The sequence below is a fragment of the Myotis lucifugus genome, unplaced genomic scaffold (genome assembly GCF_000147115.1).
Source record: "Myotis lucifugus unplaced genomic scaffold, Myoluc2.0 scaffold_16, whole genome shotgun sequence".
In the NCBI taxonomy this organism is placed as follows: Eukaryota; Metazoa; Chordata; class Mammalia; order Chiroptera; family Vespertilionidae; genus Myotis; species Myotis lucifugus.
This window is the reverse complement of record NW_005871064.1, coordinates 1,171,845-1,184,849: the sequence shown is the minus strand read 5'-3', so window position 1 is coordinate 1,184,849 and position 13,005 is coordinate 1,171,845. Positions and strand designations below refer to the sequence as shown.

Below are 13,005 nucleotides of genomic sequence, written 5' to 3'. Positions count from 1 at the left end.
CCAAGGATTTAAGAGTATTGTCAGGAAAAGTAAGTCTTGGCTTACTGTAATGTTACTCTTTTGCAACCATTACAGTCTATAGAAACATAAATGTATTTTGAAAAATATTTTTCACACGTATAAAGTTAAGCTTTCTAAATCTGTTTTTGAAAACTGATGCCTGATGTACATGCAGTTCTATAATATGTCTCTCAGCCACGGTGTATAGTGGAACCTCAGTTCTCAAACTTAATTCGTTCCAGAATGCTGCGTGAGAAGCAATTTGTTTGAAAACCGAATCATTTTCCCCATTAGAAAATATTCACAGCACAATTTCCTGAGATGCTAACAACGCCAAGGTTTAGCGGTAAACTGATTCATATTCTTGAATTATCTCCTTTGTCACCTGCGTGATGCGTGACTTATCAGCAGGAATACTAAAGGTTATTACAGGTTATTAAGTTGAGAACCGAAGTTTTGTTTGACAACTGAGACATTTTTTTCCATGAACAAATTGGTCGAGAACTGAATTATTTGAGATGGGAGATGTCTGAGAACTGAAGTCTGACTGTATTTGCTTTGTTTTTCTCAGGTGAAAGAAAAGATGTTGTCCCGGTTAAGAGTAGTTGCCACTCCTTGTTCTCTGGCATGCCGGCATGTACACACAAAAGAAAAAGGCAAGCCCCTCATGTTGAACCCAAGAACAAACAAGGTTAGTAACATGACTAGTGACGTACATTTTCTCTTGTCCCAATGACAGTTTGATTTATATATTTTATACTGATAAAGTGAAACTTTTCTATTTTGTAGCTTTACAGTAAAACTATTCGGAGGTATTTGCTTTTTCTGCATGAACTTCACTTTTCTCCATATGGCAAGAATCATGGCTGCTTTATATCTCTCAACTCACAACTTCTACCACCAGGAAAGACTGACTATTTCTTAGTCCTAGCTCAGAAAAACCCACAGAATAGCAGTCTGGCCAGGACTTTTGATGTGGGATACTTAGATTTACCCAGTTTAGATCAAGCACTCATCCTGGACCAATCAGTTGGGCCCTTGGAAGATGGGGTCAGAATTGTAAAATGAAATTTTATGTAGCATCTGCCTCACCTTCGCACAGCTTTTTGCACACAAATCATTACAAGCAAGTGACTGTGCCCATTAATCACACTCTTTGAGAATGATGCATTCGTATTAAGGTGTGGTTTATTTTAAAACAACAGTAAGAAATTTGCCAGTCCCATATGTTTTCTCTTATGGGGTGGGGGGGACAATAATTGGATAGTATATGTTTTGAGGGGTTTGGGGTCTACAAAGGGAAATTTGACTAAGGGTCACACAGAGCACTTTATCTCTGCATTTTTGGTACCTGGCTAGAATGAAAATTGAGCAAGCAGTTAGTGAAGTAAATGAAGCCTAATGAGGCATATTCTAATCCTCTCTTGTTTCTGCCGCTTCTCCACACATCTTACTTGCTCTACAAGATGCAACTCATTGAGAATCCAGCTCTGTAGAGCCTTTGCACACCCCGTAGACTGGGATACCTGCTCCCTTCTCTAAACCCTGTAGCAGTGCCCATCTTCCTCTTCTGTGGCACGTCATCTGGATGTTGGCTTTGTGCTTCTTTTCATGTCATAAGCTGCTGTTGAAATAATAGATAGTATTTACATTTTCATGACTTTATATTTTTAAACTATATTCCAGGTTCTTCCTGAGCAGGGACCATTCAAAATTTCTTCGTATCTTTTATAACTCCATGGGCATAGTAAACATTTGATAAATATGTTGGTTTTCTTTTATTATAGAAACTATATAAACCTACTTTGTGGGGGTTTTAAGAAATTTATAAAGTATGTTGCAGGGAATGAATTTTAAGGAGGAAGATAGTCTAAATGCATTACAGTACCTCTATAAAGAAAAGAAATTCTAATACTCTGGCCTTCTGAAATCTCTGCGGTGGAATAGCATCTATACGGTTGCCTCATTAAAGGACCACTTCTGGAAATCTCTTAAGCATCAGGAAGAATTTTTTCTTGTGGTTGTATATTTAAGGAGGAACATAGACTAGTGATTCCCATTTTGAGGGTCATGAACTCCTGGGGGACTTACCACGTAAAGAAGGCAGGTTCGTGCGTCAAACCTTGTAGACTAAATGACTTTTTAAATGTTTATAAGTACTGTTTTAAGCGTATGTTGCTGCTGTGATTAATAAGCTAGTAATTAAAGGCAATACTGAATTCTTAATCCTTTTTATTATTAGTTTGTTGTTGAGAGTATTACAGATGTCCCGTTTTCTCCCTTTTTTGCCCCCCTCCACCAAATGTATATCTGCAATCACTGTCTACTTAAGGTATACCTGTTATTATTTCTGTAAAACTTTTTTATTATGGTAAATTGAACATGATTTAAAAATATGCAATTCAGTGACATTAAGTACATTCAGTATTGTGCATATGTTGCCACTGTCAATTTCCAAAACTTTTTACTACCGAAATGGAAACCCAGTACACATTAAGCAGTCTCTCCCCCACTCCCCCCTTCCCTCCTTAGCCCTGGCAACCACTACTTATTTTCTGTTTGTATGAATTTGAATATGAAATTTTTAATATTTTTTAGAAGTCCTTCTACTTTAAAGGATTGGACATCATTATGGTGCAGACTAGATGCTAATTTGAGCTCTGCCATTTACTAGGAAAGTCATTTAAACCTAAGTTTCAGTTTTCTCACCTAAATAATGTAGTAATAATAGCATTTTGAAACATTTAAAGGGCTTTACAAGTGTAAGGTTGGATTTCTCCTTCTCTCCCCGTGCTCATTTGACTGACCTTCCTATTATTTTTTTGAAAGTGAGCTCTGCATCTTTTCCTGTGGGAAGTTTTCACTTCCTAATTTGTTTCTGGAGCTCTGGTTTTATGGTTCTCAGTTTTGAGAGTTTTTGTTTGTTTTTAATTTCCCAAGCTAGTTCTCTGAGAAAAATTAAATATTTCTTGTGATTCTTACTATTTACACAAATAATGTTATGACAAATCAAAAAAGGAAAATCATGTTTTACCATGCTAATATGTCATCTTTTTTTATTTTGCCATGATCCTCTTAAAATTGCTTTTAAAACTGTAGTTTGCAGTTTTACAGGCTATTTTCCAGCACTTTGAACATGTCAGCCCACTGCCTTATGGCTGTCATGGTTTCTGGTAAGAAACTAGCTTGTATGCATGCATATAAGCCTAACCAATGGACACAGACACCAGTGGGGTGAAGGCATGAGTAGGGGGTGGGCAATGGGGGGATAAGGACACATATGTAACACCTTAATAAAGAAAAAAAAAGAAACTAGCTGTTTCTCTTCCTAAGAATTCCCTGTTTGCCTATTGAGTCTTTTCTGCTTTCAATTTTCTCCTTTTGTGTTTGTCTTTTGACAGTTTGATGTGTCTAGGTGTAGATCTCTGAATTTTTTTCTCATTGGAGATGTTGCACTTCTTGGATGTGTGGTTAATGTTTCTGATCAGATTTGAAAATTTTTTAGCCCATTATTTCTTAGATATTCTTTTTCTCCCCTGGCTTTCTGGGACTAGTGTTTTTCAAATGTTGGCGCTCTTGATAGTATCCCACAGGTCTCTGAGGCTCTGTTCATATTTAATCATTGTATGTGTTTTTTCTCAGACTGGATAATCTCAGATCTGTCTTAAAATTTGTTGATTCTTTCATCTGTTAGAATCTAGCCCCTCTAGTGAATTAAAAAATATATTTTTTATTGATTTCAGAGAGGAAGAGAGAGATAAAAACCAACCAATATGAGAATCATTGATCGGCTGCCTCCTGTGTGCCCCCTACTGGGGATCGAGCCGCAACCTGGGCATGTGCCCTGACTGGGAATCTAACCATGACCACCTGGTTCAGAGGTCGATGCTCAACCACTGAGCCATACTGGCTGGGCCCTCTAGTGAATTTTTAAATTTCAGTTATTGTACTTTCAACTCCAGAATTTCTGTTTAGTTCCTTTTTTATATTTTTTGTCTCTTTACTGACATTCTCAATAAGTCTTCCATTATTTGCCAAGTGGCTCTGTGTAACATGTTGGGGCATTGGCTTCAGTTCTTAGCCAAGTAGTTCACAACTATGTCTCAGCCCTCACTTTCTGTGTATGCAGAGCCTCAAGGTTAGCCAGAGGTGGAGTTTAGAGCCTTCTCAAGTCTTTCCTGGGTATGAAAACAGTTCATGCACATGACTTCTAGATTCTCAGGAATAAGGCCAAGGTTTTCAAAGCTCCTCCATAGACATCTGGTTCCTCAGCTTTTCCTTTTCCACTTTTTGGTTAGTCTGTTGTTTGCTTCATTTGTTACTCCCCAAGGTAGGGAGTTGCCATGTTATATAATTGCCTCTTATTGTTTTTAACAAGCTCTTCTGAGGAAAAGGCTATTCACTCTGGGTGAGCTCCAAATCAAGTCAAATAAAGACAGTCTTGCAAAAGGGTTCTTCCAGGGAACCACCCGACAGGTCAAAGAATGCCAGAGCCCTGGAGTTTTAGAAGAATCTCTAACCCCTTCCACCCTCTCCAGTGGCTGTCAGGCTCTGGTTTTCAAAGTGATTATTACACAGTGATTGCTATTTTCTTTTTTTAAAGATTATTTCTTTTAAAAATATATATGTTTTTATTGATTTTTAGAGAGAGTGGAAGGGAGAGAGATAGAAACATCGATGAGAAACATCATTGGTCGGCTGCCTCCTGCACACCCCTACTGGGGATAGAGCCTGCAACCGAGGCATGAGCCCTGATTGGGAGTCCAGCTGATGACCTCTTGGTTCCTGGGTCGGTGCTCAACCACTGAGCCACACTGGCCAGACGGTGATTGCTATTTTCAAGGCTGCTGTGGAGTTGGTGAGGAGAGAGTGAATGAGGCAAGTTAAAAAGGCACAAAGCTTGCTATTCTTGATGAAATTCAGCAGTTTTTCTTGAATAAATGCTCCCTATTGTTAAAGTCTTTGGTTTATTTCTAGGATTCTGAAAAGGTTTATTCTGATCAGTTGGCCAGTGTTCTTATTGCTTTTTATAGAGGAAATGATTTTTGGAAGTCCTTAGTCTGGCGTTTTCACTGGCATCACTTTGATTCAAAGAATTTAACCCATACCTGAATACCAGAAATTGCAAAAGATTTTCTTAGAACATGGGTTAATTTTTTCTTAAGTATCATTTCTTCCTTCCTCCTTCTACTCAGCCTCACTCCTTTCTAGTTGGGGTAGCCTATCTTACCAGCTTGTTTTACATTCTTTCAAACCTTATTTTGTTGATTTCATTTCTAATGTATGATGCATCTGTGTGTATGTACTTTATGGGGTTTTCCTAAACATTACAGTTTACAGTAAGTGTGTTTTGATGTGCAACTTGCCTTTTTTTCCCCTCTTAACTGCGTGTCTGGGAGATCTTTCAATGACACACAGAGATACACATTTAAGTGTGATGGTATTTCATGATATCGAAATACCATGGGTTCCCTAACTGTTCCATAATTGATGGTGTTTTAGTTTGTAATAGACAAGAGAGCTTGAAATAGTGCTAGAACAAATCTCTTTGTATATGCCTCTTTATGTATGAGTATTTATCTAGGATGGCTGTCCAGAAGTAGAATTGCATTATTGTAGAGTATGTGTATTTAAAATGTTAAGATTACTTTATAATTGTCTTCCCAAAAGCCTAAATGAGTTTACATTTCCAGCATGTATGTGAGAGTAACTGTTTTATCACACCGTCTCCAATACTAGACATGACCAATCATTTTTGACAATCTGGGCAAAAATATCTCACTTATTTTAAAATATATATATATATCTTTAAATTATATATTCTGGGACATCACTACTGCTACCCCAGTAAGTAATAATTTTTAATATTTTTTTACTCCTTTTTTTTAGGGAATGGCATTTACATTACGAGAACGACAAATGCTTGGTCTTCAAGGACTTCTACCTCCCAAAATAGAGACACAAGATATTCAAGCCTTACGATTCCATAGAAATGTGAAAAAATTAAATTGCCCTTTGGAAAAGTAAGAATTGCTTAGATGTTTAGTTTTTATTGATGTTATGACCAAAAAAATTGGGAGTATTGTGGTTATTATGGCATGAGAAACATACAATCTCATAATGAAGTTTGTGTTGTCGTCCATTCCTGTTATTTTTATAATGATAATGTATTTTTCATTGCAGTGAATGCTTCACTTGTTTTCCCTATTGTAAAATTTAGGGAGAAGGGGGTCCTAATATATGGTAGCAGGAGAAGATTTGATTTTGGGTGGTGGGCACACGGTGCAATATACAAATCTTGTAACATAGAAACCCACACCTGAAACCTATATGTTTATGTTAACCAATGTCACCCCAATAAATTTAATAAAAAATAAATAACCCCCAATGAAATATCCTTTTAAAAAAGTAGCAGAAATCAGTTTTTTATGCTCAAAATCACAGAGCATTTCAAGTTTGAATGGAATATTAGAAGCAAAGCGATCATCTAATTTTCATCCAGTCTGTTCAATAACTTTTATTGATCATCTACTTCGTGTGTGCCACTATACTGGCCACTGAGGATATAAAGTTGGTAATATTCAATCCAGGACACTTTAGGTAGTGAAAAAGAGGAGTAACTGAACCTGGCTGAGGCAAACGAAATGTATGTCCTCTACAATAATGCACAACCCTTCTTTCTAGGAGCTCATCAGTAGATAGTTGTGTTTATGTCTGAACCATGCCAGACGGGCAACATTTCTGCCTTTTATTTCATAAAGCTATTCAGTCATTATAGCCCAGTTATTTGTTTTCTTCCCTGTGTTGAAAAGAAATCTCCTTCCCTTTAATATCTACCTATTGGTATTATTTCTGCACATGGTAACTATATAGAAAATATTACTCTTCTTTTTTTTTTCTTTGCCTTGTCTGCAAGGAACTCAAATTATAAGAGAAAGTTTATTTAGAAAGTCACAGAGGTTAAAAAAAAAAAAAGAAAGATGAGCCAGCTGGGCTACGTGGGCACAGAAAGGATTTACAGAAACAAAAAATGGGCCCTTGGAGCTTAGGAAAAGGAAAGGCAGAGAGAATATACCTGGGGGAAGAAGAGGAGAGGGGTGAGTGTGCTCCAAAGAGAGAGAGCTTACCCTGGGGAAAGAAGAGGGTGGGGAAAGGCATGGGCTTGCTCAAGAGAGAGAGAGAGAAAGAGCATGTTTATTTTTCTTATTTTTTTAAATATATTTTATTGATTTTTTTTACAGAGAGGAGGGGAGAGGGATAGAGAGTTAGAAACATTGATGAGAGAGAAACATCCCCACTGGGGATGTGTCCGCAACCAAGATACATGCCCTTGCCAGAATCGAACCTGGGACCCTTGAGTCCGCAGGTCGATGCTCTATCCACTGAGCCAAACCGGTTAGGGCAATTTTTCCTCTTCTAAATGGAATCTGTCCTCCCTATTTATTCACTGGAAATTAGCACATCAGTTATATTCTACATACTTTGCTAGTTCCTGGAATTGTGGAAGTTTATAAGGTGATAGTCCCTAACTCATTATCTCATATAGGCTGGAGGGGAGACAGAAAGTGGAGTGAGTTACAGAAGAGAAGTAGGTTGTTTTGGGACCTAAAAACAGGAAACCTAATGTGACTATATGTGTCATGGGGATTGGGAAGAGGCAGAAAAGGAACCGAGAGAGCCTTTCACCCTGAGCTGCTTTCGGAGAGCATGAGTATAGGACTGTGCATGAGTATAGGGTTTTCCAGGCAAAGGGTTCCCCGTAAGTAGCAACTCCAAGGTAAGAGTTGTGATGCATTGAGGAACTGAAGTAAATTCATTATGAAGATAAGGGTGAGAAGTAGTTAGAGGTCTTGATAACTATTTTAGGAGCTTAAGCCTATTTAATTTTTGTTGATTTTTACTCCTGGTGTTAAATAATGATAATTTAGGGATTTGCTTTCTGGGAGGGAATTGGCCCTCTATTTTAGATGGCTACATTTACCTTTCAGAGGACAAAACTTGGAATGTATTACTGGCTGATGTAGATATTATTTACTGTGCTTAATTTCAGATACATCTATATAATGGGAATACAAGAAAGAAATGAAAAGTTGTTTTATAGAATACTGCAAGATGATATCGAAAATCTGTTGCCAATTGTATATACACCAACAGTTGGTCTTGCCTGCTCCCAATATGGACACATCTTTAGAAGACCTAAGTAAGGCTTATTTTTAAAAATATATATTTGAAAATGATTATTATATAGGAGAAATATCACTTCGTGACACTTATTACATTTCTGTTTTATTTGTTGCAGTCTTATCTCAACCACATTTCTCACCTCACAAAAGCTTAATTTGGACAAAAAGGGATTAGTAAAAACCCAACACATTTGTTTCTTTCATTTTTGTAGAAATAGTATCATTCTTTCTTAACTTTCTTTAAATTATTATTGTTAGAGGAACTGTGCATTTTCGTACCAAAAGAAAAGGAACTCTTTTTTTTTCATGGTAGCAGATTCTCCAGAATTATCATTAATGTTTTTGACAGTCTGGCCAAATTAAAAAATTGATTCTCATTTTTTGGTCAGCATTCATTTTTGTCATTTGTTATTTTTATGGGTGTTTATAAAGTTTTAATTTCACATAGTTCCAGCACTTCCAGTTATTTTAAGTGGAAAAAGACTGGAATGGGTCTTGACTCGGGTCTTTGAATAAGTGACCTTATCCCTCTGAATCTGTTTTCTCATCATAAAATAGTGATACCAGTACCTACCAGAGAGCTGCTGAGAAGGTCAGATGAGGAAACTGGTGTGACTGCCAGTTGTTTGTAAACTTCTAAGCATTATATAAATGCTATTTTTACTTAATTTGAGTTTTCTTATCTTGTTCTTCTACCTATTATTTTCCTCAATCCTTGTATGTTTCCCATGTCTTACTTGCATATTGACACAAATGTAGAAATTCAAACAAAATGTGATAGCATTTGTCTTCAATCTCCCCTCATCTAGTCTAGTGGCTTTCAGCATTAATGTGCATGACACACCTGTGGGACTCACTTGAAATGTTGATCCCTGCCAACTCTTCTCCTTTTAATTCCCAAGAGTCTGAAGACAAAGAGAAAGGTCTGGAAGTGTGAATTTAGTGAGCGTCATGGGTGGTGGTGGTCAGGTATCACTGGAAGACTCTTTGAGAACACTGTTCTGTGTGCTGCCATCAGTTAGTGGGTCTGAAACATTTCTGTGATATTACCTAGCTTTTCAGCTCTTTTATAGTTTCTTTTTCATGTAGAACAGTGGTTCTCAATCCAGATTAAAGAACAAAGGGAAACATAAAAAATACTGATTCTTGGGCTCCCCTTGTGGAGATCCTGATTCATTTAGTCTAGAGTTGGACCCAAGTGTTGGTGTTTCATAAAAGCTCCTGGTGTGATTCTAATGTGCACCAGAGATGAGAGCTGATGTGAAACATAAGGAGCGTAGCTTCTGGATGAGGGCAGATACTGTGTCATTTATGTGGTGTACTGCTGCGGTGGTTTTTTGTTTGCTTTTTACATAAAGGATGGTCAGTAAATCTGATCTAAACTCCAAGCCAGTTAAATCAGAATTCATGGGGGCATTTTTAAAAAGCTCATCAAATGATTCTATTATGCAGTTATGGTTGAGAAACGCTTGAACTAAACTGATTTGAGCTAGGATAGTAAAGCCAAAGTTAAGATACCAATGAGAAAGTTAGTTATAAGAATCAGTTTAAGGCAGTGGTTCTCAACCTGTGGGTCGAGACCTCTTTGGCGGTCGAACGACCCTTTCACAGGGGTCGCCTAAGACCATCCTGCATATCAGATATTTACATTACGATTCATAACAGTAGCAACATTACAGTTATGAAGTAGCAACAAAAATAATTTTATGGTTGGGTCACAACATGAGGAACTGTATTTAAAGGGTCAGCAGGTTGAGAACCACTGGTTTAAGGGCACTTGATACCTGTTGGACCTCATCTCTGCCTGCCCAATTTTCTAGAACCTGTGTTTTGGTTTTGGTTTCCTTCCTTCCCTTCCCCTCCCCTCCTCATCGCCCCTTCCCTCCCCTCTTCCTTTTTTGAAGTCTGGATTCATTATCTCAGTTGGCTAGCAGTATACTGTGTGTTTAAAATAATTTCACTTTTTTCCTAATGCCTCAAGGTAATGTCTTTTATATGAAACTACTATACTTTTCTTCTCTTCCTTCCTGTTCTTCACATTTCAGTTTTTTCAATTCAGTGAGTTTTAGCAGTAGTATATTATGCTCTTCTGAATTGGTAGTTTATTTTGTTTATTTTTTTTAATATATTTTATTGATTGTTTACAGAGAGAAAGGGAGAGAGATAGAGAGTCAGAAACATCGATGAGAGAGAAACATCGATCAGCCGCCTCCTGCACATCTCCCACTGGGGATGTGCCCGCAACCCCAGGTACATGCCCTTGACCGGAATCGAACCTGGGACCCCTCAGTCCGCAGGCCGACGCTCTATCCACTGAGCCAAACTGGTTTTGGCAAGGTGGTTTATTTTTAAATTGCTTTTTGCTGGAGGTATATTGGGTTTATTTGAAAATGATATGTGGATGCATTTCTTCTTGTGTAAAATGATCACATCATTTAATAATAATCTTTGTGGCAACTACTATGTGAGCAATGTAATTACAGTTTGAAGATGTAGTTGAAAATAAAGCAGTGTGATTTAGCTAATTCTGCTTGGAAATTATACTGTGTCTTGATGTTTTATTAAAATACCTAAATATTCCAGTTATGAACAAAGACTTAGAAAAAAACAAAAAACTGTTGTGAAATGCAAAGGTGTTTTTGTTCTGTTGCAGGGGATTATTTATTTCAATCTCAGACAGAGGTCATGTTAGATCAATTGTGGATAACTGGCCAGAAAATCATGTTAAGGTACTAATAGCACAACCTTCCTTTTCACAATGTTATTTCTTTCCTTGTAACTTACCTCTAAATTTCCAAGAACAGTTTTTCATTGCTGCTCTGATTTATTTTGCACTCATATACATGCAGATATAGTGCTCTGAGGAGATCATGATAGTAATAGCTACAAAATGGGTAACTGGTATAAACTCAGACTTTGGGAAAGAAATTGGAGCTGGTATACAAGGTGAGCTTGCTCACTGTCGATGCCACTGATCTCCTGCCTTCTCTTTATTTCTTTTCTATTTCAATTAGTATTAATGTTTCCTATTTTATTTAATATTAACCAAGTAATAATACCATATTATTAAAATAACATAAAACTTTTATTTGATGAGTAGTGGAGAGGATTCATTATGCCTTTTTTCTTCTAAATCTAAGGTAGATTTAGATCCTTAAGCAAATATAAAACTCTTGAAGTTTCAAATTTAGCAAATGTATTGGTCAATCTGGCTGCCTTTCATAAAATAATAAAATCTAATGACTTAGTCAGCGGTTCTCAACCTGTGGGTCGAAACCCCTTTGGCGGTCAAAGGACCCTTTCACAGGGGTCACCTAAGACCATCCTGCATATCAGATATTTACATTACAATTCATAATAGTAGCAACATTACAGTTATGAAGTAACAACAAAAATAATTTTATGGTTGGGTCACAACATGAGGAACTGTATATAAAGGGCCAGAAGGTTGAGAACCACTGACTTAGATCTTTTGTTAGGTTTTAGTATTTACTACATGCAGCAATCTTACTTGCCTTTATTACCTTTTCTTCACCAAAATAATCTTTGATGAATAATCATTAGTTCTAACGATCTAAAGAAAATTTGGTCAGATCATTAAATTCACTATATTATCTTAAAATCTTGTAGGTTGGTATATTTTTTATTCTAGATCTTTTTCTCTTTCATCATTGCTAAGGTTTTTCTTGTTTGGCCTAGATTATTTTGTTGGAGTAACATGTTTATTTCTAAACTCTAATTTTTCTATTATGGTTAATCTCTTTATCAGAAGTTTGTTCTCTTTCCCTGTTTAGTCTTTGTGAGGCATTTGGTTGATCCTCTAGTCAGAAGCATTATGTTTCTAAACCAAAGATAGGAAGTCAAATCTAGTTAGTGCTCTTTTTGACGTCTACATTCTAGAAATACTAGAATTTTAAATATGCTTGGTTGGTTTACTTTGCAAGATAGTCAAGAAGCAATTTTATTTTTTAAAGTGAGTGTAAAAATATCAAGAAATCTTTTTAAAATGCTTTTCTTTAATGTCCCTTTCTTTTTTTTACCACTTTTAATTAATTATTATTATTCTTTTTTGTAATTAAGGCTGTTGTGGTGACTGATGGCGAGAGAATTCTGGGTCTTGGCGATCTGGGCGTCTATGGAATGGGAATTCCAGTAGGAAAACTTTGCTTGTATACAGCTTGTGCAGGGATACGGCCTGACAAGTGCCTACCTGTGTGCATTGATGTAGGAACTGATAACCCAGTGAGTAAAACCATTTCCCCCCTCTGACCCTCCTTCCATATTAAAAAATACTTTTATTACATTCCTCTTTTGAAGATAATATAAGAAGGGAAATTTTGTGATTAGATGTTAGTCTTTGTCTCAAACTCCGCTTTTAATATCTATGCAAATCATAGTAAATTAGCCTATTAAAAGTGTCTTGAAGTAGGGCAGGTCAGTAAGGTTTAAAAAACTATATTAATAATTTATTTTGCAATTAATGTTTTAAAAAATACGTTTAAACTGGTTATGTAACAAAATAATTTTATTTTTACATTTGGTTTATTTTATAGGCACTGTTAAAAGATCCATTTTACATGGGCTTATATCAGAAACGAGATCGATCACAACGTTATGATGACCTAATTGATGAGTTTATGAAGGCCATTACTGACAGGTATTTTTTAAGTTTGAGTATATAAAAGCATCTTTAATTAAAGAAAAAAATCACAGTTTTGTTTTGTTTTGTTCACCTCTTATAAAGGTAAGTAGGAGATTAAATTTTGAGAACTTTGGTTCTTTCCTGCTGATCAGATGTGCTGATACATGGTGATAACCTACC

General features: G+C 36.4%; 1 protein-coding gene across 1 annotated transcript in view; it reads left to right on the top strand.

Moving 5' to 3' along the window:
- ME2 (malic enzyme 2) overlaps positions 1–13,005 on the top strand; it is a 48,070-nt gene that overhangs the window by 14,625 nt on the left and 20,440 nt on the right. The window contains exons 2-7 of the mRNA XM_006085083.3: positions 572–691; positions 5,890–6,023; positions 8,051–8,200; positions 10,837–10,912; positions 12,264–12,425; positions 12,737–12,840. Of these exons, the coding sequence (XP_006085145.1) occupies positions 584–691; positions 5,890–6,023; positions 8,051–8,200; positions 10,837–10,912; positions 12,264–12,425; positions 12,737–12,840 (734 nt within the window). The 5' untranslated portion in view covers positions 572–583. The remainder of the gene's footprint in view (positions 1–571; positions 692–5,889; positions 6,024–8,050; positions 8,201–10,836; positions 10,913–12,263; positions 12,426–12,736; positions 12,841–13,005) is intronic.